This window comes from Acinonyx jubatus, chromosome A2, assembly GCF_027475565.1.
Source record: "Acinonyx jubatus isolate Ajub_Pintada_27869175 chromosome A2, VMU_Ajub_asm_v1.0, whole genome shotgun sequence".
NCBI lineage: Eukaryota > Metazoa > Chordata > Mammalia > Carnivora > Felidae > Acinonyx > Acinonyx jubatus.
Genome location: NC_069383.1, coordinates 91400568 through 91426424, shown reverse-complemented (window position 1 = coordinate 91426424; position 25857 = coordinate 91400568). Strand labels below are relative to the sequence as shown.

The 25857-nt window shown below is 37.8% G+C and overlaps 1 protein-coding gene across 3 annotated transcripts in view; it reads left to right on the top strand.

Annotated features, from left to right (window-relative positions):
• The window catches only part of PNPLA8 (patatin like phospholipase domain containing 8), a 46586-nt gene extending 20985 nt beyond the window's left edge, over positions 1–25601 (top strand). For 2 of the 3 annotated variants that reach the window (XM_027071643.2, XM_053218643.1), the window contains exons 6-10: positions 1678–1849; positions 4655–4712; positions 7815–8009; positions 17140–17335; positions 24222–25601. In XM_027071643.2, the coding sequence (XP_026927444.1) occupies positions 1678–1849; positions 4655–4712; positions 7815–8009; positions 17140–17335; positions 24222–24496 (896 nt within the window). In that variant the 3' untranslated portion in view covers positions 24497–25601. Of the gene's footprint in view, positions 1–1677; positions 1850–4654; positions 4713–7814; positions 8010–17139; positions 17336–18513; positions 19483–24221 lie in introns of those variants that run through there. The other variant, XM_027071644.2, reaches the window with a different exon arrangement.
• The last annotated feature ends 256 nt before the right edge of the window (positions 25602–25857 follow it).

Below are 25857 nucleotides of genomic sequence, written 5' to 3'. Positions count from 1 at the left end.
GAGTGCGAGCTCCTCTGCAGGCTCCGCGTTGAGTGCAGTAAAAGTGCATTGGGACTCTCAAAATAGGAAAATAATATTTATTTCCCAATTTGATTTAACTGTGGAAACTTTTCCTAAAGAGACATTTCCTAGGGCTAATGTTCTTTGACACTTGTTTTGCAGCTTTACCCTGACCATTTCTGTTAAATTTTGTAGTAGTTCTTAGCAATTCACACATTTAAACAAGCAAACTTCCTGCTTTGGCACCACTGTTAGTAGTGGATGCTCAATAAAGAGAATTTTAAATCACAGAGATTCATCATCCATGAAGAAGGGTATCCGTTTATGTGATATGTACATTTCTGTATTTATCATGATCTGTCTTTTCCATTGTCTCTTCTGGCTTACGTTAACCTTAACTTCAAATACAGTGCTTATAGTTTTCCTTTCTTCTTTCCATTTTGTATATTCTAACGTAGAAATTTTCTTTGCACTTAGAATTTTTATAAACTTAATAAATATATTTAATTTAAAGGTAATATCCTTACTGGTTCAGTAAAATTTAGTTTTAAAATAATCTGTTCATGTTTATAGTAGCTGTACTTGAAAGGAACTTAATTTTTGGCAGGTTATTTCTTGTGTTAGAGATTTTCTGCAAATTGAAAAAAATAGTTTCTATTATATAGTGATGCCATACAATTTAATTTAAAACATAAGCTGTTTTATCTTTTACTAGAATAACACTGAATATAATAAAATATTTAAAACTCATTATGATAACGAGTTGCTGTTTTTATTCTATTTATAATGTCAAAATAAACTGTCATTCTGTATCGGTCTTTACCCCCAACTCCCCAAAGCTTTCTCGCCTATTTTTCTCCTTAATTCAGGTTTAGGCCAGTTAGATACACTAGGTGGCAGTGTGTCCTGCCACGTGCAGCTAGGATATGAAATTGGCTATTTAAAAGGATATCCCAGAGACCTACCTAATTACTTTTTTTTTTTAATTTTTTAATGTTTATTTTTGAGAGAGAGAGAAAGAGAGAGCTAGCAGGGGAGGGGAAGAGAGAGAGGGAGACAGAGAATCCAGAGCAGGCTCCATGCTATCAGTGCAAAGCCCGATGTGGGGCTCGAACTCATGAACCGTGAAATCGTCACCTGAGCTGAAGTGGGATGCCCAACTGACTGAGCAACCCAGGTGCCCCGAGACTTAATTTCTTTCATTATTTTAATTCCCTGGACCAACTTGAAGGAGTAATTATTTTAATGAATTGTTAAGTTTTAAGGAATCTATGAAGGTTATAAAGAACATCATCGACCACAACTTAATTGTGTGTTATTTGATTTAATGTAAAACAACCATTTTTTATATTTTAAAATTGATCCTCCTCATCATTGGTTGACATTTAGTCCTTACTGAGGCCAGGTAAAGACCTTTACTGTGTTAATCCTGATATAAAAACATGTATACGTTTTTAATTTTTTTAATTTATTTTTAGTTATCATCTTTAGTTATTATACATTTTTTAGTTATCTTTATTTTATAGATGAAGAAATCAGGGCTCTGGCAGGTTAAGTAGTTTGTCCCAGGTGACACAGGGAGTGTTGGAGCTAGAATTTTAACCAAATCTGTGAGTTGGGAAGTCTTATAAGTACTGTAATGTCAATGTCGGAAAAACCAAGCATTCTTTCTTCCAGGTGCTATATTAGCATTCATGTTGGGATTGTTTCATATGCCCTTGGATGAATGTGAAGAACTGTACCGAAAATTAGGATCCGATGTGTTTTCACAAAATGTCATTGTTGGAACAGTCAAAATGAGTTGGAGCCATGCATTTTATGACAGTCAAACCTGGGAAAATATTCTTAAGTAAGTTACAGTTATTTTTTAATGTTTGATTATATAAATAACATGTGCACATAATTAAAAAAGAATATTAAATTATTGGTACCAGTTAGTTAGAGATGACCACTGTTACTATTTTGGTGTGTAATTCTAGTCACCGTTTTTTTTGAGTTCATGTGTGAGATTCGCATGTAGAAGTTTCAATTCTTTCTAAGAATTGAGACCATCTTATAGATTGACATGTTTGCACCTTGTTTTTACTTAACATATTAGTCTTTCTCAAGTCATTAACAAATATTCTTCTAAAACATTAATAATTTTTAAACATTTTTTCCAGGGTACTACAAAGGCTTTATACTCACTTTTCCAAAAATACAAGCATAAAATTGAAACCTTTAAAATCACCCACAATACCATTCAGAGCTGTGGACCTTATATTTTCTTCTAGTCTTTTTTTCTAGACTGTATACATTCTCATACGTATTTTATATAGCAGAGATTATATTGTAGTTTCAATTTTATATCCTTTCCCTATTTCCAACTTTGTGAAAATCTCTTGACAAATTTTTAAAGACTATGCTCCACAGTGTGATGGTACCATATATTCTGAACCATTACGTTTAGGATATTTATGTCTTAATTTATTGTGATTATGAACAGTGCTTCAGTATGCATATCTATATAATAAGACTATAAAAATAGACTGTAAGCCAGTTTCTCTGTTATGAAGTGTTTTTTCCTTTTGTTACTCGTTAGGGTATCTTCATATATTTGCTTATTGCTGTTTCAGTGAAGGTTCTTCAAAGCCTTCCTTATTTTTAATCACAGCATTAATGACCTTTCTAAGTGTGATTAGTTGCTTTTTTCTTTCCCTACTTTTTCACTTGGCTTGTGCTGCAAAGCATACCACTCCAAAACCTAATGACTTATTTTTAAAAATTTTTTTTAATGTTTAGTTTTGAGAGAGAGAGAAACAGAGTGCAAACAGTGGAGGGGCAGAGAGAGAGAGGGAGACACAGAATCCAAAGCAGGCTCCAGGCTCTGAGCTGTCAGCACAAAGCCTGACACAGAGCTCGAGCTAACAAGCCAAGAGATCATGACCTGAGCCAAAGTAGGATGTCTAACTGACTGAGCCACCCAGGTGCCCCAAAACATGGTGGTTTAAAACAACCTGATTCTGTGGTGTGGTGATTTCTTCTGTTCTTGCCTGACTGAACTCACACTCACACCACGGCTGAGATGGCTCCCGTGCCGATCTCTCTCTACGCGGTCACTCTCATTCTGGACTTCATCCCATTAGAGTGGTCTGAGTTTCAAAAGGGCAAGCCCCAGTGCATGAATACTTATCAAGCCTCACTTTAATGGCATGTTTGCTGATGTCCCCTTGACCACAGCCACTGAAACCTAAGGTCTCTGGGAAGGGACTGTATACGAGGATATGGACATCAAGAAGTACCATTCACTGGGGGGCCATTATTGTTACCTATCACATCTGCTCTCTGGCTTTTTTTTTTTTTTTTTTTTTTGTCTTTTGTTTCTCTTATTTATTGAAAGCATATTTCTGCTTTTTTTTTTTTTTTCTGAGATCATTTTGTGTTATTTTAGGGACACTTCAGTTATACCATCAGTAGAATCTACGAATGGTGACTTTTTTTTTTTGTATTTTCACATCCATCTGAAATAAGCAATTAGTGTTCCTGACTTTCTTTTTGAATTTATGTTCATAACTTCACTAAAGCATATTACCTCTGTTTATAAAATCAAGGTTCAAAAAAAAAAAAACAGAAAAACAAATGTGAACTTTGCTTAAACTGTAAAAGCAGCATGTTCCCAGGAACTCTGTCCCAATTTTACAGCAAGATTTCTATGAAAAGATTATTAGAAGAATACAATTGAATTGGTCTTCTTGCAGATGAAACCTATAGATCAGGTTTGGAAAGACAAAGATCTTGTCCGCTTTAGAAAGTATTTTACATCAATATTTATAAAAGATTATACAGGGTAGATCACCACCTAATTTGTGCATACTACCTACATGTGAAATTCACTAATACTTTATTTGAAAATCATGAATATTGTTTGAAAAAAAATGTCATCAGAAACATGTTTTTTCTTTTTGAGGCAAGTTGGCAGAGAACATAGTCCTTATATTCAATAGAGGGGAAAATTACCTATTTTTAAGCCAGGGAAAAAATGTGCCCTGAAATAAAACTCCCTTATAATGGAATTGTGGGAATTTTTGCCCAAGGACAATATCTGTAATGTTGCGGTAATTCAGGTGCCAACTCAGATGATTTCCAAAGCATTTTTTAGGAGTGACTTTGGCTCTGTATTGCTAAAACAGGTTTAAAGTCTAAATGCTCTGCTCTGGTTTTCAGATCACTCTGTAACTACGCTATATACTTAGGCAGCTTTATCTCAGCACAGTTCCTCTATATTGTCAGGAGGACCCTGAAGACAACAGGTTTATTCTGCCTCCATGCCTTTACCCCTTCCACATCCTGGCATTGGATGTGTTTCCTTGCCATCCCCTGCTGCCCTTCTCAAGCCACCCCTCCTTGCAGCCTGGGCTGATTCCTCCCCATACTATAGATACCAGCAGTTGAAATCAGAGCTTAACAAATAACTATATATTGTTTTGTGTGCACTAATTGTACTATAAGGCACCTAGAGGTGCCTAATTTATTATATTTCTTATTTTTATATTTCTTGTTTGTCGCTCATAGTACTTTGACAAAGCCCTGAGCAAACAGTGTTTTCATATTGTATGTTCCTTGATGTTAGGAGATGAAATCATTTTGATATAATTTAATTTTCTCCTTTATAAAGGGATAGAATGGGATCCTCACTAATGATTGAAACAGCAAGAAACCCTACATGTCCTAAGGTAAGTTTAGAGTCTTAAATATAATACCAATTTGGAATTCAAGGTCAGGTTGAAAGCACTTATTCTGGAGGCCCTTTCTCTATTAAGGGAAACATTTCTTAGGAACCTCTTTTAATAGATTATATTAATTTCTTACATCTTGGGCATTCTGTAATTTCTTACATCACAGCATTCTGTGAAGATACAGGATGTGTTCATTAGACCTCTTCTAAACAAAATTTTTTTTTAATGTTTACTTATTTTTGAGAGGGAGACAGAGTGTGAGCAGGGGAGGAACAGAGAGAAGGGGAGACGCAATATCCAAAGCAGGTTCCAGGCTCTGGGCTGTTAGCACAGGGCCCAACATGAGGCTCGAACCCCACAGACCATGAGATCATGACCTGACCCAAAGTCAGACGCTTAACCAACTGAGCCACCCGGGCGCCCCGATAGACCTCTTCTATATCCAGTAAGAGTACAACAGAAGTTTAAGAACATGAAAGACTAGGACTAAAAATAAGGAAGAATTATTTTATCATAAGGTTAATCAAATCTAGTGATTTAAGAAAGTCTGGCATTTCCTCCTCTAAGATTTTTAAAAGAAATTTTATATGCCTGTAGATATAGGTTAACATACGAATGGAACCTAAATTTTAAAAGTGTTAATGCCACTAGGATATGTCTCAGTGTGGCTGCTCTTTTTATTTGTTTTGTTTGAAACCCAGTGGTCTCAGTATTGCTTGAGTTCTGTGTTCTTTAATAATACTTGTTATTTGAAGAAGGAATAGGATTTATGTATTTCAGAATCCCTTGCAGCTTGTATTTATTCTTTGGATAATAATCTGTAACCATGAAAAATCAAATACAGCTCCCTTTATTTTTCTTAATTTTAAAAAAAAAATTTTTTTTTAACATTTATTTATTTTTGACACAGAGAGACAGAGCATGAACGGGGGAGGGTCAGAGAGAGGGAGACACAGAATTGGAAACAGGCTCCAGGCTCTGAGCCGTCAGCCCAGAGCCTGACACGGGGCTTGAACTCACAGACCGCGAGATCGTGACCTAAGCCGAAGTCGGCCGCTTAACCGACTGCGCCACCCAGGCGCCCCTCTCTTGCTTATTTAAATTTTGTTCATGGGGCGCCTGGGTGGCGCAGTCGGTTAAGCGTCCGACTTCAGCCAGGTCACGATCTCGCGGTCTCTGAGTTCGAGCCTCGCGTCAGGCTCTGGGCTGACGGCTCAGAGCCTGGAGCCTGCTTCCGATTCTGTGTCTGCCTCTCTCTCTGCCCCTCCCCCGTTCATGCTCTGTCTCTCTCTGTCCCCAAAAAAATAAATAAACGTTGAAAAAAAATTTTTTTTTTAAAAATTAAAAAAAATAAATAAAATAAAATAAATTTTGTTCATACCTTTTTCTTTTTTGAAATTTATTTCTGAGAGAGAGAGAGGGCACACCAGAGAGAGAGAGGAAGAGAGAGAATCCCAAGCAGCACAGCCCAGAGGCTGTCACAGGGCTTGATCTCATGAAACTTGAGATCATGACCTGAGCCAAAATCGAGAGTCGGACGCTTAACAACTGAGCCACCAGGTCCCCCTCATTCATTCTTTGGATATTAACTATAAGCCCAATGTGTCAACACTGTGCTAGGCACTTTGGAGACCTTAGTGAGTAAATGCAGACATGGAGTTTATAGTCCAGTAGGGCAAGTAGGCATTAATCAGGTAATCACACAAATGACATATAGTTTCCCTGAAATAAATGCTATGGACAACAAAAACAGTTCTCTGAACGCATGTATTTACAGGGACACGAGGGAAGGCTATTCTAAGGACATGAGGTTTGAGATCTTAGTGTGGAGGCTGATGAGTAGGAGCATTGCTGGCAAAGGGAAGGACCTGTGCGGGAGGAGGCATGGAGAAGTGCAGGAACTGAGTTCCAGCAGGCTGGAGCCTGAGGATTCAAGGGCATCGTGCAGGTTGAGACTGAAGTGGCAGGTGAATCAGACCAGCCGGGCCTTGGAGGCCATGTCATAACGAGACGAACACGGCTCTTTTGGAGAAGACCCCCGGGTGTGCCCTACACCTCTCGTTGGTTCCCCTGTATGTCTTCAGAGCTTTCTGCTTGTTTGTTTTTAAGTCTTAGGACTCGCCAACTTTAAATAAAAGAGTAGGTGTAAGGGACCTAAGCCACCTCGAAAAGTAATTCACTTGTGATAAGAGGGTTTATCGTGTGTCCCACATGATTCTTAATTCAGCCTGTCTATCGACCAATCCATAGACCCCCCTGGATTTTGGTGTATGACGACTCTTACCCACGGTGGCCTAGAGACACACTCAGATCACTCGTGGGATCTAGGGATATCCCGTTTGGTTTATAAAATAGCAAAGCACACAGGCCCCTGACAGGGCTTGGCACAGAATCCTAATAACTTTGGCCTCCTCAATACCTTTCACCTTCTTCAGTTTATATTATAAGTCATTGACAAGTACGACACATTTTACATAAATTCAACTGATATCAATGAAATCCGAGACCCAAGATGGTCATTGTTAGTTATTTCAATAAAAATTTACCCAGCTACCAGTTATTAACTATCAGAAAGCCCTGAGAGTTTGTATAGTGTTAGTTTCAGTTACTAAAGTCATAGTGCCTTCAAAGAGAACAGAAACAAAGACTAATCCATAAATACTGTGAAAATAATGTGTTTATTCTTCTTCAAGTAGTTTGTGTTCATTGCTACTACTGCTATGTTGATTATTATCCAAAGATTTGCAAGTTTATGTCTTCTTAATGTCTTTTTACATAGCTAATCAAATCATGTAGTCAAAAATATCTTATTCTTGTCTCACAAGACCTGGGCTCTAACCCCTGAGCTACAGGACTTCACTATTATTGTCTTATAATACATTTCTCAAAATTATCTCAGTCCTTGTATCTATTTTCCCGTAAAGAACTACCTAGTTAGAAACATCTGGTACCCTTTGCTGAACATCATATTTATGTTATACGTTTATCTTGCTGGGTAGAATTGTAGGTGGTTCATACGCTACTAAATAATACTTAATTTTTCACAGATCCCCAATACGACTGTTTACAGTGGGTATTGTTCACTTTTTAATTTACTAGGTAGCTGCAGTAAGTACCATAGTGAACAGAGGGATAACGCCCAAGGCTTTTGTGTTCAGAAACTATGGTCACTTCCCTGGCATCAACTCTCACTACCTGGGAGGCTGTCAGTACAAAATGTGGCAGGCCATCAGAGCCTCGTCTGCTGCGCCCGGCTACTTTGCGGAGTACGCACTGGGAAACGATCTTCACCAAGTGAGTTGACCGTGGCTTACCTTTGAAACGTTCACGTGATTATAGAATCGGCACTTATCAAATGTCAGATTTGTTCTTCATGTTTCTGTGTGGTAAAAGATGTGCCACACGGAATGTTTTTATTTGTTGTTTGTTTTCCTTAAATCAACAGGCCTTCTGGCTTGAGAACACATTTTAGGAAAGATTTGTGTGTGTGTGTGTGTATCTTACATAATGTGATTCATAACTAATTATGATCACTTATTGATGGAAAAATGTGTGGCTTTTCAAATGTAATAAAAATTAAAAAGGAAACATTCAAATGTAATAAAATGAAATAAAAATTCAAAGTGAAACATGGTCCCTGGGCACGTGGAACCCAATCTGTTTGACAGTTTTGGTGGACATATTTTGAAGGAGATGATATAAAATAATAAGTTAGCTATGTGCTGGACACTTACATAGTCCTTGGCATGCATTGTGTCACTTAATTATCACTGCCTATGAGGTGGATAGAGTTATTCCCCTTTTACAGATGAGATATTGGAGTCTTGAGAAATGTTCACTAACGAGTAGGATCACAGCTAGCAAGCGGCAGGATCAGGAAGCTGTCTATAGTTACACTTTTTCAAAGTTTATGGCTAAATGGTGTATAACATTGACTATTATTTCTGTAATTTATTCTTTTTCTGTAATGTAGACTTATTTATTTATCATGAATCTTTCCTTTGTCAAGTTTTTCCCATTATTCATGGAAATCTTAACTCCTGACTTACACTAAATGATAAAAAAGTGACGAAAACTCTTCAGCTGATACTACCAAAATATGTTTTATATATCCTTAATTTTTTAGATGATATCCCACTTAAAGTCAATCTCATTCCATAGAGCTACTAACCTTAACTTTACTCTCTAGCAGTGAAGTATTTGTTGTGCTCTATGTATTTGGTGTTTGGATAAATGTTGAGAGGAAAACTATTTTGATAAAGATTTTCAGATGTCATTCAGAAGCTCCTACATACATCGTTTGTCTATATGAACTACACATCAACTATATAATTTCAGTTTACATGTGTCAATGTTATAATAACAAATACTTTTATCAGTTTTATTTTCTCTTATATTTTTATAGTACCTTACACATATTTTAAAATGTTATGGTCAACTATCCCATTTTCCCCTGTCTTTCTAGAAGTAGTGTCACAATCTTTGTAGTCACGAATTTAACATAGGATTCCTTTTGTCTTTGGAGCCACTTCAGACTGTTTCTTACTTTGTCAAATCAGTCATTGTTGAATTATGTAAGGCACTTCCCCTGCTCGCCTTTCTTCTTTCTTCCACCCACTCAGGGCAGAAAGTGCTAGCTGGAGAGTCCTTCTGACATTGGTTTCAAGACTTATTGGTCAAAATAAAATTCTTACTTTAATATGTACCTTGCTGTTCTAACAATGATTTCTGCATATTCTTCTCACCATGTCACAAACGGAGATAAATTTAGACCGTGTATTCAAAACATAGTACTTAAGGTTTATAACATAACTTTAAGATGATTGTCATGCTACAAAGTCACAGTTATGCCAAATATTAGTAGAAGTCTCAAATGATAAGTTACTGCATTTCAGGACCATGTGTTCCAGACTTCCAAAGAAGTTATCTCATTTTCTCTTTATTTTTTTCATCTGAGAGGAGGTAGCTCTGAAGTTTAATTCAGTCCTGGAGAATACATAATAACAAACCAAAGTAATCCAAGTGGTTCTCTTTCCATTTCATTTAGACTAGTGATATTTCTTTTCATGCTTAGCCATTTTTATATTGATGACCATAATCTTTGAATTTAGGTTGAGCTACAGATTAAAATAACTTATTGTACAAAATTTATGTAAAGCATGTAATCACGTGTACAGAGAATATACTTGGATGTAAATCAGTGACTTGACTCGGGAAGATTTGCACATCTAATTAATCATATTTTAATGAAATCTGGATTCTAAGCAAGCCCTATTGTTAAGAATATTTTTCTTATTCTCTTCCAAACATGAGGAAGAAATGGGATATTTTTCTACTGAAAGGACACCGTGAAAGATTGATTAGAACATTCTAAGATGTGAATGATCTTGATCGTTTAAACAAAGAAAACATTCAAGTGAAGTTCCTTTCCAACCCTTCAGAACTAGTTACAAAGTTTAAAACTAAAATATGGTGCTTCCTTATTACAGTCCTCTTATCCCGAGCTCTTTGAATAATTGAGTTATTTCCAGACTCATCTTTAAAATCTCTTTTAACTGTCATGTCTGACATATGTTTTAATGTAAGTTACTTCATATCCTTTTGGAACCACGTAGAGTATAAATTATAGACTAACATTCTGTTTGAGCAGTTATTGAAAGCAGTGCTATAATTAAGAGGTGCGAGTAGGTAGATGTATGGATTACATTTGCCTTTGCCTATAAAGAAAAGAATATGGTAATATTTACAAGGTTTATTACATGTCTTAGAAAATTATAAAGTGAGAGGAATTCTTTTTGAGTAGTTTTCTAATCTATTATTTCTCTCCCCCCTGCCCAAGTAGCATCATATCTATCTTGAAATAGTGCGTTTTACATAAAATTATCCCTTCTCTCTCTTTTTAACTTTTATTGGTATACAATTGATATACCCCAAAGTGAACATATTTGATGTGTACAGTTTGATGAGTTTGGACATATGCATGTCCCTTCTCTCTTACCTTTTCCCATCTCCACCTCCAGAATTGAATCATTAATTCTCTCCTTTTGGAGAAAGACCCTGATAAATTCATTTGCTCTAAAGGTTTTCATGACAGATTTTCATATATTATTTGTCTTAGGCCTAATTTACGTTGTGAAAGGTTATGTCCAGAACTCAGAATACATTAACCTAAAGGGGATTGTGATATTTCATGTAAATGTTCCAGGTAAATAGTGTCTTCAGCGGAAAGAACCGGCCTGGCACCTGGTAGATTGTGCCTGCGCCAGGCCACAACTATTAATTTTCAGTATAACTGGTCAAAAATGTAGTGACTGCTTGCTCAGTGCCAGAAACTGTGTTAACCTTGAAGACCCTAAAGGTTTTAATAAGTGCCAGTTTATTGCTTGCGTTTCCTGGGTTCTACCCTCGAATAGCTCAAGCTAGGGGAATATAAGCACAGGAAAATAATAACAGGATAATGAAAATATGTGCAGGGGTAAGAAGTAGCATAGAAGAAGTGGTTTATTCTATCAGGACTGGCTTTACAAAGACGTTTCCACTGCAGTTGAGAGGTAAAGAATGAGTAGTTGGGCAGAATAGAAATGGGATTGGGAGGGAAATAAGGAGAGCTTAATGCTTTTAGAGTTTCTCTTGAGGGTGATAAAAACATTTTGGAAATAGACAGTGGTGATGGTTGTAAAACATTCTGAATGTAATTAATGCCACTGAATTGTTACCTTAAAAATGCTTAAAAGGACCAATTTTATGTTTGGTGAATTTTACCATAATAAGAAACAAAGTTTTTTTTAACTCAAAAAAGAATAAGCTGAGATGAGATGATTAGGAGACATTCACATTGTGCAATGGTTATTTCCTGGATGGGATTCCGTATGATTTGAAATGATTAAATGTACATTAAAATCAATCAAAAGTATTTAAATTTTAAGCTGTTAAGTGCATGTATGATGTACTGCTATTAAAACACAATCCTACGTGTATCTCTGAGAGATAAGTAGCAAATTATTCAACCAGTTCATTTTTTTTAATTTTTGTTTATTTTAGAGAGAGAGAGAGAGAAAACGTGCACGTGCGCACACGCGCATGAGTGGGGGAGGGGGCAGAGAGAGAGGGAGTCACGGAATCTAAAGCAGGCTCCAGGCTCTGAGCTGAGATCATGACTTGAGCCGAAGTCGGAGGCTTAACCAACTGAGCCACCCAGGCGCCCTGCAATCAGTTCATTTCTTAAGTCTTTTTTACGTGAGCATCTAGCAGTGGGCCTGGCAAATACACAATAAATAAATAACTGTAAATATGAATACTTAAATGAATGGAAAGGTTAAAGGAAATACCACAGTCATAACATTAGCCTGATGACTTCCTGATAGAAGAGGCATTTGACAGGAGTGGGCTAAGTATAACAGGGCTCAAGGGACGGTGTGCCTCTCCATGGACTAGAGTGAACACAAAAATCTTAACTTCTGTATGTATTTGATGGAAAATAGGTAAAGGTAAAGGAAGGGGAATTTAAAGCATGACTATTAAAACCGTTAGAAACCTGGCAGCTCTTTATTTTGGGAGTGGTTTTGTTATTATCAATTTTTGCTACACCTTGCTTGCCCCTTCTTATCTTTTCTCCCTTTTTTGTCTTTTATGACCCTTCTTTATGGGCTTTTATAATAGTGAAGTATTCCATCTAAAATACTGAGATGATTAGAAGTTACAGACAGTATAACCAGAATTTAAAATAAAAGTTTTAAAAGAGGTTAACTTTCTTGCTGAATCAGAAGTGAAATGTTCTGTTCTGAAATGTCTCTGTTATGTGATAGGTATTGTTCTAATGTCCTATTAATTGAAAACAAAGGAAAAAGTTGAAAGTCTTAAAATTTATATTTGAGAAGCCTTTACGAAATAATTAATGCTACCTACATTCAAGGAATCCTAGTAGGTTTTCACAAAGTTAAACAGTACAAATTGCCGATGTAAAACTGTCAACAGATGTATAAAGATAGCTAATTTTTAAAAATTCTTTTAGAGAGGGAGAGAGCGTGAGCAGTGGAGAGGGACAGAGGGAGAAAGAGAATCTTAAGCAGGCTCTGCACTCAGCACAGAGCCTCATATGGGGTTTGATCCCACGACCCTGGGATCATGACCTGAGCCAAAATCAAGAGTCAGATGCTCAACCGACCGAGCCACCCAGGCACCCTAAAGATAGCTAAATTTAAAAATAGTTCCTTTCAACTGGTGAATGATAAACTATGATGCATCCAAATAATTAAATACAACTCAGCAATAAAAAGGAATGCATTATGGACATGTGCAGTGACATAGATGAATCTCAGAAGCATTATTCTAGGTGAAAGAAGCCAGACTCAAAACACTGAATACCATATGATTCCATCTATCTTGATAACAAGAGCTAATGTGTGACCTTGGAGAGTAGATGGAAGAATGGATTTTGAAGATAAGAGGATTGAGCATCTGAGAGTCTAGGGTGTTAGAAAGTTGTGAAGTCACGTGGGGTGTGATAAAGAATTTCTACCCCTTCCTACATGGGATAGTAAGGAAGCCTGTGAACCAGGTGCTCACCAGTTTGTTGAATGGGGAGGTGACAGGTGACAACAGTGGTGGTGGCTGGGGGGGAATAGCAGAACCGTTAAAGCACATGAATTTTCCAAGTCGATTGAGACTAATAATGGTCTAGAAGGAACACTAAAGAATAAATAGGACACCGTCCTCCTAACCACTAAAGTATAGGAGATATGAAAGAATCAACAGCTACCCGGGAAACAGTATTGGGGAAGAGCCACATTTCTGTTAAAGAGAGCACTTTCAGAAGAAGGTGAGATGACCTTGGCGGTTTCAACTGTGGAGCAGTTCCGTACAGCACAGTGGGAGACGTCCAGGAGGAGTGAAAGACTGTGTCTGTGGCAAGCAAGCTCAGGGACTTGAGTGGCAATGTTGAATGGTGCAAGACGCTGGAGTTTAGAATAACATGTGAATTTAGCCCCTATCGGGTCTGAGGAAAGTGAGCCTAGTAGCTCTAAAAACCGTAAAAGCCATCCCACCCTCCGCGGTGATCATTTCCAGGAGACACAGTGTCGGTTCACCTGCTTCAGGCTCGGCACACTCGAGGCTGGCACGCCTTTCGGCCTGGCGTGGCGTAGACGGACATCCGAGTTTCTGCTGGATGAACCGAGGCGGCGTACTCGGTGGCACAGAAGGTTTACTTCTTTCTCCCGGTCTTAACTGGCACTTTGATCCGTTTAAGATTCTCATCGTTTGTGTGTATTCTCTGCCATGCTGTTTTGGGTTTCGGAATGACTTAACTGTTTTCCTAACATGCATGCTGAAAATTAGGCCTGTGGGATCTGTAATAAAGGTAAGCACGATGCTGGCGTGTGTGCTTCAGTCACACATGTCCCTCTTCCTTAGTCTAGATGAGGGAGGGAAGCTTCCCCCTCCTTAGGACACCTCCTGCCAGTCGGGTGACAAATGACAGAACCCAGTCTCCCCCTTTTTTGTGTCCCAGACCTGAGGCCGTCCACAGGCCAGCTTTCTGCAGTCTGTAGGTTTCAGCGACAGTCCAAACTCGAGCCTCTATCAGCCACAAAGGGACTTTCTGAAAACAGCCAAAGAGCTGAAATGTGGTGGGCCTGCGAATAAACGGGCCCCTGTTGACTGAGATGTCTTTTGAAAGAATAACCTTTTCTCATGAAAGTCAACACGTGTGGATACCTAAAACACATTCTTTTGAAGAGATGACGCTAGAGAGTGATGGAGATGAGCGCCTCGGGGAAGGTAGAGATCAGATCCAAAGTGGCAGCAAACAACCCATCCTGAAATGGAGACCAAAACGAGCAGTGAAAACACGTGACCCAACGGTTTTTCTGCGAATCCACGCAGCCCCGCGTATGCCTGTTACCCCAGAGGAATCCTGAGGCTACACCCTGGGGATGAATGACGTGGGCCGTAATAAAGGACCGTTAGGCTCGCATCGGCTGTTCCATAACTAAAGAGCCAGTTACCTCTGGGACATTTCTGTGCTGCTGCCTTCTAGTGTAATCTCACCGATGCAGGGTGTTACTTGAGATATGTGTTTTTGAAAAGTTGTTTTGGCAACGCTTAAAATAATGAAGAGTTGTCATTATCTGTGATCTATAAAATAAATCCTCCCCCTCCCCCTAAGATAACGGAACATAAATTCACAAAAGGTAAGGTGTGTTTCTCTTTCGTGGTCCGTGAGAAATTTTAGTGACACTGGTTACTTCGTTACCAAGGCAAAATGCTGCATGTTTTTAATGGGGCCTTGAAGCTAGAGAACACTAGTGTTGGCAGTGGGGGAGGTGGGGGAGGTGATTTTCCACAAGGAAAGGAAGCCACTTAGCAGAAGTCTCTGATCCTTTGAGTCCCCGGTTTTGTAAAAAGACAGTCAAATCACTACCTCACTGGAGCTTGGATCGCCGCATGTACTGCTTTTTACCTTTGTGAGAAACTTGCAGATTTCCCCAGGGGGAAAGGCTGTCGGCAAACACTTCTTGAAGTTCTAGGGCCGGTACTAAAATAAGTTGCCATTGAGCCTATACACTCAATGTAGTACCTAATCCTAAAATTTTACAAATTATCAAGTCACATCTTATTTTTAAAAGTCGTGATGCCTCTGCCAAAGAGCTAGGAAGTAGAAGCTAAGCTGAGATTGGAATTAGAAGCAGCAATATTTCTGATTTGTGTTTTCCCCCACAATTCTGAATCATCAAGAGAAAATTGAAGCACCATCATTATATTCTTTTTTGAAAAGCATATGGCTTATTGCAGAAAGGGTTTTTATTAAATGCACACCCCTGTACACACACTCTTTCCTAAGGAGAACTTAGCCATGCAAAGTGGCTCATTTGCCTAACATCCTAGTTTGCCATAATTTTGCTGTAGTACACTAAAAAAGAATTTTGAGGGGCTCCGACTTTGGCTCAGGTCATGGTCTCACGGTCCTTGGGTTCGAGCGCTGCGTTGGGCTCTGTGCTGACAGCTCAGAGCCTAGAGCCTGCTTTGAAAGCTGCGTCTCCCTCTCTGTCTGCCCCTCCCCTGCTCGCTCTCTCGTGCTCTCTCTCTCAAAAATAAATAAAACATCAAAAAAAAAATAAAATTAAAAACGAAAAAGAATTCTGAAAATACAGGTCTTAAGGAAAAATATTACTTCTTTATAGATCTTTATCCCGTAATATTTGTGTCACTGTAATCTCAGTGCCTGTATTTCACGTGTGTACTGCCTTAGGACACGCCAATTTAAGCTTGTATCTCCTCTTCCTATTCTTGAGGAAAACCTATTTTTTTCAAAATTCTTTTTCAGTGTACTAGTACAGAATTAGGCAGTCTCTTATCTTCCAGTAGAGACGGACTGTTTTCAGCTCAACATGTTAGGATTATTTCACTTAGGTTCTTGCTGGATCGATTACTCTTGGCCCATGTTTTGAAGAGTAAATGGGAGTTAGTTGAGCTAAGAAGGGGGCTGGAGAAAGTGTTCTGAGTGAGATAGCATGTCCAAAGGCACAAAGGCAAGGGGATGTGGGTTATCAAAAACCTGCAAATAATTAATGAATGACTGGACTGTAGGCTTAGAAGCTGACCAAATCTGTGTGGCACTATCTGGAATTAATGGGAGACAGTTACAGAGAGGGCGATATGGGCGTATTAGAAGGAGTAACTTTTCCAACAGTTTATAGTTTTTCAGGATTGAAGGCATACACTAATACCAAGAGAGGTTTATCCCAGTAATGCAAGGCTGGCTATATACTTTTATTCTACAGTTTTACAGTATTTTTTGGCATGTTTAGTCCTCCTTCTGAATTCTTCAAAATAATAGTTATGATTGATAAATGCTTGGCATTACAAGGTTTGCCTACTTTGTTTAGATGATATGTGTGTTTTAATGAATGTGATACTTTGAAATTGTATTGTTCACAGAGTTGCAGTGAAATTAGTTGAATTAATTTGTTTCTATTTGACTTATGAACAAAAAGCTAGTTTTAATCGATTGGTAAAACCGCAATTTTTTTGTTAGTTTTTATGTAGACTCTATAGTGATCACTGAACAAGGATATTATCTTTAAAGGTTAATTCTGTTTAAATTACCTTTTAAATTGCCTTTAAAAGGTAATTCTGTTCGTTTTAGTAGTTTTGAGAAAAATATGCAAAGCGATCAAGGAAGAAGTTAAAACAACTTTCATAATAGGAAGGGAAAGTGTGATAAGGCCAGTGAATTTTCCCATTGTCTTTTTTGAAGCTGTGGTATACAAAATAAATACTCTAAGGGAACTTCTTGTCTTTAAATAATTTGTTCCGTTCACTAAATTTCAAACTGTTTAAAATACAGCTTTTGTTTTCATGTTTGTAAAATGGAATTTCACTTTTCAGAGTGCTGCACTATATTTTCTTGACTCCTGTTTTGCAGGACGGAGGCTTGCTTCTGAATAACCCCTCAGCGCTCGCCATGCACGAGTGTAAATGTCTTTGGCCGGACGTGCCCTTGGAGTGCATCGTGTCTCTGGGCACCGGGCGGTACGAGAGTGATGTGAGAAACTCTGTGACGTACACGAGCTTGAAAACCAAGCTGTCGAATGTTATCAACAGTGCTACGGATACAGAAGGTTAGTCTGTTTGCCACCTTAAAGCACCGTAACGTCTCAAGTTCACTTTTGGGTAGCATATGCCGCTGCCGACTACAAAAGAGTGTGTTGTGTCTACACGGGAGGCTCACGAATGTAGGGGAGCAAATCTTATGTTTCCATTTCTCCTCACTCATTTCTTCTCAGTGACCCCAGAAGAGAGACTGTTCTTCACCTGGGCCCTGGTGTGTTACCTTTGCCTGGGTACAGTTGGAGAAGTATCTGAAGCAGGATTAGCACAAAGGTTTGGTTGGAGACTTTTAAAATGTGAATTAAATCCTGTCTTTAGCCTGCTCTGAACCGTCTAGGCTTCCCATCACACTTAGACCAAAATCCCAAAGCCTCAATCACTGAAATATACCAGGTCCTTTAAGAGTTGCGTCCCTCCCCCTCTCCTTGCATGGCCCCCCTCTATCAAGTCGTCCAGCCACACTTTAGTTCTTGCTGTCCTCAGACTCGCTAGGAAGTCTCTTGCCTCGGGACCTCTACAGTTGCTGTGCTCTCTCTGTGAGGTCTTCTCCCACATTTATTCTTGATTCACTTCCCTGTTTCATTCAGGTCTCTGCTCAGATGTCACTTCCTCGGAGAGACTGTTCCTGATTCCTTTCCACCCCCTCACCATGTCATTCTAACCTCTTTACCCTGCTTCTTTCTCTCTCTCTTTTTTTCCAACTTAGAGCATTCTCTCATTGTGTGGATGTGGATTACATATTTGCTTGTGTGGTTGCTTATAGTCTGTCTATCCTGCAAGAATACAAGGTGGAAACTTCTCCAGTTGACTATGTTGACTGCAATGCCCACCACATAGTAGGCAGTCAATGAGTATATGTTGAGTGTCCAGTTTCGGCCTTGAGGTGTAGATCTTCTTATTTTACTATTTTATTTTAAGTCTTTTATAAATCTGTTATTCAGTTCTTAAAAAGAATTGTCACCATTTAACAGCACCTTGCTTCTGAATCTCATTCTTTCCATATCGTCAAGTCATTAGCCTACATGAGGATCTTAAACTCCCCACTAAGGACTTTTATCTATTAATGACAACCCAAGAGAAGCTTATATACTGGATTTTTCACTATCTGAAATTTTGTCATCAAATCAATAAATTACTCTTTTCTCTCTTTTTTTTTTCCCCATTACATTTTTACTGTATTCGATCACAGCACAAATGCATTTGACTTACACCCGGAATACTAAACTTCCGAATGTTTGCATTGAAATAAGTGCCTGTGGTGGCATAAAACAACTTTCTTAAGGATGGCATGAGACTGCTTCTGCGATACGATACGTGTGGCATATTTTTATGGACATGCAAGTGAGAAGTTAAAACAGAATGGTGCTTGATCTGTGATTTAAAAATAGTAAAAGAAAATTTCTTACTATTTTTCATCAGACTCTGAAATTACCACCATTCTTATCAAGAAGCATATATCTAGGTCTATACAATATTGTGATTGTATAATCTGCTGAGAAAAAGAAGCCCTAATCAGCCAGTCTCAAAATATTTCTATGTATCTGGTGCAAACCATGTGATGGACTAATTGGAATTTTCAAGAAACAAGTAATGCTGCTTCCACTCTAGTGTGCTTACACTCTAGTTAATGAAAAAATTGAGTGAAACGTATGTAATTGCTGGTACTAGATGGTTCTTGAACTATAAAAACTGCAGTTTCTGAGAATGCAAACTAGTGCAGCCACTCTGGAAACAGTATGGAGGTTCCTCAGAAAATTAAAAATAGAACTACCCTACGACCCAGCAACTCACTACTAGGCATTTATCCAAGGGATACAGGTGTGCTGTTTCAAAGGGACACATGCGCCCCAATGCTTATAGCAGCACTATCAACAAGAGCCAAAGTATGGAAAGAGCCCAAATGTCCATCGATGGATGAATGGATAAAGAAAATGTGGTATATGTATACAATGAAGTATTACTCAGCAATCAAAAAGAATGAAATCTTGCCATTTGCAACTACGTGGATGGAACTAGAGGGTATTATGCTAAGCGAAATTAGAGAAAGACAAATATCATATGACTTCTCTCATATGAGGACTTAAGATACAAAACAGATGAACATAAGGGAAGGGAAGAAAAAATAGTATAAAAACAGGGAGGGGGACAAAACATTAGAGACTCTTAAATATGGAGAACAAACAGAGGGTTACTGGAGGGGTTGTAGGAGGGGGGATGGGCTAAATGGGTAAGGGGCACTAAGGAATCTACTCCTGAAATCATTGTTGCACCATATGCTAACTAACTTGGATGTAAATTAAAATAAAATGGTAAAAAGAAAAGAAAAACAAGGTATTATAGAAGTATGTGAAACATTTATTAATAAAAATATTTCCAGGTTTAAAAAAATGCAATTCCATTTAGCTCAGTCTAATGTATTATCAATTAATAAATGGTGAATAGTTGTAAATGATTAAAACTATGAATTAAGGGGACTAAGAAAACTAAAATAGGTTATTGTGGAGATTTTACAATAAGTAAATTAGACTAGGGTCGGCTGGGTGGCTCAGTCAGTTAAGTGTCCGACTTCAGCTCAGATCATGATCGCAGGGTTTACGAGTTTGGGCCCTGTATTGGGCTCAGTGCTGACAGCTCAGAGCCTGGAACCTGCTTCAGATTCTGTGTCGGCCCCTGCCCCACTCGCCCTCTCTCAAAAATAAAAACATTTAAACAAACTTTTTTAAAAAGAAGTGAATTAGACTAGATACAGGTCTTAATAATAGGATAGGGTTTAGACATTTTAAAAGAGGGTTAAGACTTCCACTGCTGGCCATGATAAAATAATAGAAACCATACATTTCCTCTCACCTTAAACCATTAGCAAACTGAACCAAACCGACATTAGATGTCTGAAATGAATGCTACAAAAGGGACCCAAATCAAACTTCTAGAGGTGTCATGGGTCAGTGATCCCTGAGAGAAGGAAAATAAATGAAGTAATTTTTGCAGTTGTGCGGCTTGCTACCTAAAAAGCATTTCTAGATTACAGCACAGTGAGGGGTGAACCTGAAAAAGCAGAACAGGATACAGAACTATAGTTCATGGAGGCCAAGGAAACTAGAATTTTTGGGCAAAATATAACAGGAGGAAGCTTCACAGAGAGCGTACTCCAGACATACAGGGGAGTCCCCTTGAGTACTGATCGGTGCATACCTGTGAGGAAACTACCCAAGGCAGGGGAAGAACCACCAGGAAGGTTAGACAGAACAGTTCTTGGAGCTCACATAGGACCCAGAGTAGCTCAGATTTTTATCAATAGAATAGAAGGAACTTGTGTTACAGGAGATCATGCAGTGGGGTTCTCAGAAGAGCATTGTTTCTGTAGTGGCATCAGATTAGTTCTAGACTGAGGGCTGCTCTGGATCCACTCTAACACTGCTTAAAAGCAATCCTCAAAAAGATCAAATTGAATCCAGTTAACAGCATCCATTGTTAAAGGAATACAATAAATTCCAGTACAGAAAAAAACCAAAAATTCACAGTGTTTGGTATCCAATAAAAAATTACCAGACATACAATGAACCAAGAAAAGACACCCTTCACCAAGAAGAGCAAACCCAATCAATGAGAACAGACCTAGATATGAATCAGATGATAGATAGGCAATTAGCAGATAGGACATTACAGTAGGTATTAAAAGCAGGCTTTACATGTATAGTGGGCTGGAGGAAGACTTGAACATAAGGAGAGTAATGAATGATACAAAAGGGACCCAAATCAAACTTCTAGAGATGAAAAATACACTATCTGAAATGAAAAAGATGCAGCTGACAAGATCTACATAAACACTTGCAAGAACTAGAAGAAGGGTAAATACTTCCCAACTCATTCTATAAGGCCAGCATTACCCTGACTCCAAAACCAGGCAAAAAAAAAAAAAAAAAATTGTAAAGTACATAAAAATACCAATTCCTGATTAGTTTCCTCATGCTGAAATTCTTAATATATTCTAACAAATTGAATTCAGAAATACGTAAAAAGGAGAATACAGCATAACCAAGTAGGATTCATCCCAAGAATACAGAGTTGGTTTAACATTTAAAAACATCAATATAATTTACCATATTAATAGACTAAAACATGAAAAATTTGTGGTAGTTTCAATAGATGTGGAAAAGGATCTGACAAAATTTGACATCCATTCATGATAAAAACTCATAGTAAATTAGGAACGGAAGGAAACTTCCTCAGCCTGACAAAGGACATTTATAAAGAATGAAAAAAAAAAAAAACCCAAGAAACCTAGAGCTAGCATTATATTTAATGGTGAAAGACTGAATACTTTCTATTTAAGATCAGGAGCAGAGTAAGATGTCTCTCATCACTTCCAGTTGGCATTGTCCTGGAGGTCCTTTCCAGTACTACAAGGCAATAAAAGGATATAAAAAGCAGATAGATTAGATGTGAAGTAAATATTTATAGATAACACCATGGTCTATGTTGACAATCCCAAGGAATCTATTAAAAATCTCCTAGAATCAACAAGTTGGAGAACACAAGGTCAGTAAAAATCAATTATATTTCTGCATACTCACAACTGGAAGTTGAAATTAAATATATACAAAGATAGACGTCATTTATAATAGCATGAGAATATTAAACACTGAAGGAATTATTTAACAAATAATGTGCAAGACCTGAACACTAAAAACTATATTACTGGAAGAAATTAAAGAAATACTGAGTAAATCAGTAGATATACCGTATTCATGAATTGGAAAATCTCAGTGTTGTTTCAGTGGAACACCACAAATAGATCTATAGACACCATGCAATTGCTATGAGAACGCAGACAGCCTTTTTCTGGGGTGGAGATTTAACAAGGTGACTGTAAAATTTATATGGGTGTGCAAAGGACTTAGAAGAGCCAAAACAATTTTGAAAAAGAACAAAGTTGGAGGACTTCTGCCCTCTGATCTCAAGACCATAAAACTCCAGTAAGCAAAGGACTGTGTATTTGCATAAGGTTAGACCTTTAGATCAATGAATGGTACATGATAGTACAGAAATTGATCCATGCATGTAAGCTCAAAAGATTTTTAATAAGGTAACTAAATGGGAAAGGATGGTCTTTTTAACCAATAGTATAGGGACAGTTAGGTAGCTGTAGTCAAAAAAGTGAACCTTGACCCTTCACACCATATACAAAAATTAATCTGAAATGGATCATAGATTTCAATATAAGAGTTAAAACTATAAAACTTCTAGAAGAATACCCTGGAGAAAATCTAAATGACATTAGTTTAGGTAAAGATTGTTTAGATAGGACACAAAAAACATGAACCAAAAAAAAAAAAAATAGACTTTATCAAATTACAGATTTTGCTCTTCAGAAGACAGTCTTAGTAAAATGAAAAGATAGGCTGTAGACTGAAATAAAATACTAGCAAAACATGTATCTGATCCATTATCAGAACCAAATACATAAACAGATCTAAACTGTACAGAGAATTATATATATACATATATACATATATAAATATAATGTATAAAAGAAAACATTCAGAAAAAAATGGACAAAATATCTGAACACTTTATAGAAGAACATACGCAGATGACTAAAAAGTACATAAAAGACTTTACATCATTAGTCATTAGAGAAATGAAAAGTAAAACCACAAAATACCACCACACATTCTCTAGAATGGCTAAAATTAAGGCTGACAATACCAAGTTTTGGCAGATGTGAACAGTGGGAACTCTGATATATTAATGGTTGGAATGCAAAATGCTGTGGCCATTTGGAAAACGGTGTTGCAGTTCTTAAAAAGGTAAACATGTAACATTGTCTACTGTGCTTCATATAAAAAAAAAAAAGATAAACACACTTTTCCCATATGATGGAGCAATTTCATCCCAGAGTATTCCCTCAAGAGAGATGGAATCATATATCCACAAGAAGACTTATATGTAAATTCTTACTGTAGGATTGTTCCAACTAGCTAAAAACCGGAGAGAACCAGAACTGGAAAGAACAAACCGTGGTGTATATGTGTGCAATGGAAATCCACTCAGCAGTGAAAAGGAAGGAACTATGATACATACTATGACAGGGATGAATTTCCAAAGCGTGTTGCTATGTAAAAGAAGCTAGACACAGAACTATGTATTTCTGATTCTATTTGTATGAAATTCTAGAAGAGCCAAAGAGTAAGGAGAGGAGGAACTATAAAAAAGGCATTAAGGACTTTGGGGGGTGATAGAAATGTTTTATGTCCTGATTGTTGTGATTACACAAAGGTATACATTTGTCAAAACTTCTCAAATTATATACTTAAAACTGGTGAATTTTATCGTAGATAGATTATACCTCCATAAAGATGATCCCCAAAATTAAAAACAAAAAGAGGGGCGCCTGGGTGGCTCAGTCAGTTAAGCATCTGACTCTTCATATCGGCCCGGGTTATGATCTCAAGGTTTATGAAATGGAGCCTCGCTTTTGGCTCTGTGCTGACAGTGTGGAGCCTGCTTGGGATTCTCTCTCTCTCCTCTCTCTCTGCCCATCCCTCCCTCCCTCCCTCCCTCCCTCTCTCTCTCTCTCTCACAAAATAAATAAACATTAAAAACAAAACAAGTTGGAAAGGCATTTCAGCGGTGGCTAACAGTATGACCGAAAACAGCGACAAGAGCGTAAAGGAGCAAGTAGCAGAATTACAGGAAGAAGTATCTTGGGAGATGAATTTCCTTAGATTCGTTATTATGGATTCCTTAAACCTACTTTTAATGGGCTGGAGTGATGAAATAAGGAAGGCTTTGTAATTTGCCTTAAAAGAAGATAATTTTAAATAAGGATAAAATTAGATCATTGCAGAGTAAGTCAATTTTCTCATCTACCCTGTTCTCTCTTTGTTTTAACAGAAGTCCATGTGATGCTTGATGGTCTGTTACCTCCTGACACCTATTTTAGATTTAATCCTGTGATGTGTGAAAACATACCTCTAGACGAAAGCCGAAATGAAAAGCTCAATCAGCTGCAGCTGGAAGGGTTGAAGTACATCGAAAGAAACGAAGAAAAAATGAAAAAACTTGCAAAAATACTAAGTCAAGAAAAAACAACTCTGCAGAAAATTAACGATTGGATAAAACTAAAAACTGACATGTACGAAGGCCTTCCATTTTTTTCAAAATTGTGAGAAGTGTGTGTGTGTCCATCTCCCTAAGTGAGGGCCTGTTCAGAAGATGCAGTGAATTCAGTAAGGAATTGGGGGCTTCGGCCCGAGTTTGCTTTGAGATGCTGGAGAATTCCTGAAGAAAGACGTGCTCGGACCGGCTTGTGCAGCACAGAGGGTGTGCTTGGTTACAGAATTCATATGGGATTCGGTTTTTATGATGTTCATAATTAACAGTGCTTTAGGAATCTTTCTGTGCTAGTTGGTTTTAGTAGCTCTTGGTGTTATATTGTTTGATATTTGAAAATTTATTAATATATGTGCCAACCAAGAGCTGTGACACCACTACACGTGATGTTTTTGCTTTAGTCACCATAATCATGTTGAATTTGTTTGATGACTGGTTTTCTGTTAGTGGAAAAGCCAATTTCTTAAATTTCCATCACTGATGTTTTGACCAGCTGCATTCTAGGATCCAAATGTTGCCTTTGACTGTAATGACATCAAAACAGGTGCAGAAACGTGGAATTTTCTCTATCAGAGGACTTTCCCATTTGAAATATGAAAGAACCAGATACACAGTTCTATTCAAAATTTGTTTCTTTCAACACTGTTTGGCTCATAAAGAGAGGAGAAGTTCCAATCAACCACTTTTCCACCTGAAATTTAAAGATAGTGCTGGGCGTTAACTTTTCTAGCTCTAGCTTATCCATTCACTGTTATAAAATTAACTATTTGAATTTACTGAGAAAATATCCCTATCTTAACAAAAATAAACTATTGAAATAATGTATTGTTGAAAGGCTAATGTCATTTGTAAAGTTTTTATTGTTCGTAACGTAGCTTCTTCCCACCTTTTGTAAGCATTTGAATATACCTGTCCAGTGTGCTTAAAAAATTATGTTTTGTTTTACCTGATTAACTCCTTTAACCATCGGATTTCACGGAGGTTATAGGTGTACCGATCCGAATCATTGTTTATGCCAACCAAATTCATCTTTGCTTTGTTGTCTCTCCATCTGCCATGTAAAGCCTTCCATCATGTTTAGATTTGTCCAGAAAAATGTAAAAAGGTAAATGCCTTTTGCTTTGTGTACACATCAACTAAAGCTAAACCCCATTGCGTGGACATGGCTCTGGCTTCTATGTAACGTGAATTCACAGAGGCAGTGAGGCATGGTTCAGAGTGCTGGGGGGAGCTGAGAGTCTGGATGTTAATCCCACCTCTGATGCAGAGTCCTGTTTGTAACCTGGAGGAGGGGGGACAGGCACTCTGGGCTTCGGATATTTTATTGATCGAATGAGAAAAGCTGGCTCTAAGATGTTACGTCCTCTTTTACGGCAATCGAAATTCTGCAAATATACAAGCAAACCATGGGAAGAGA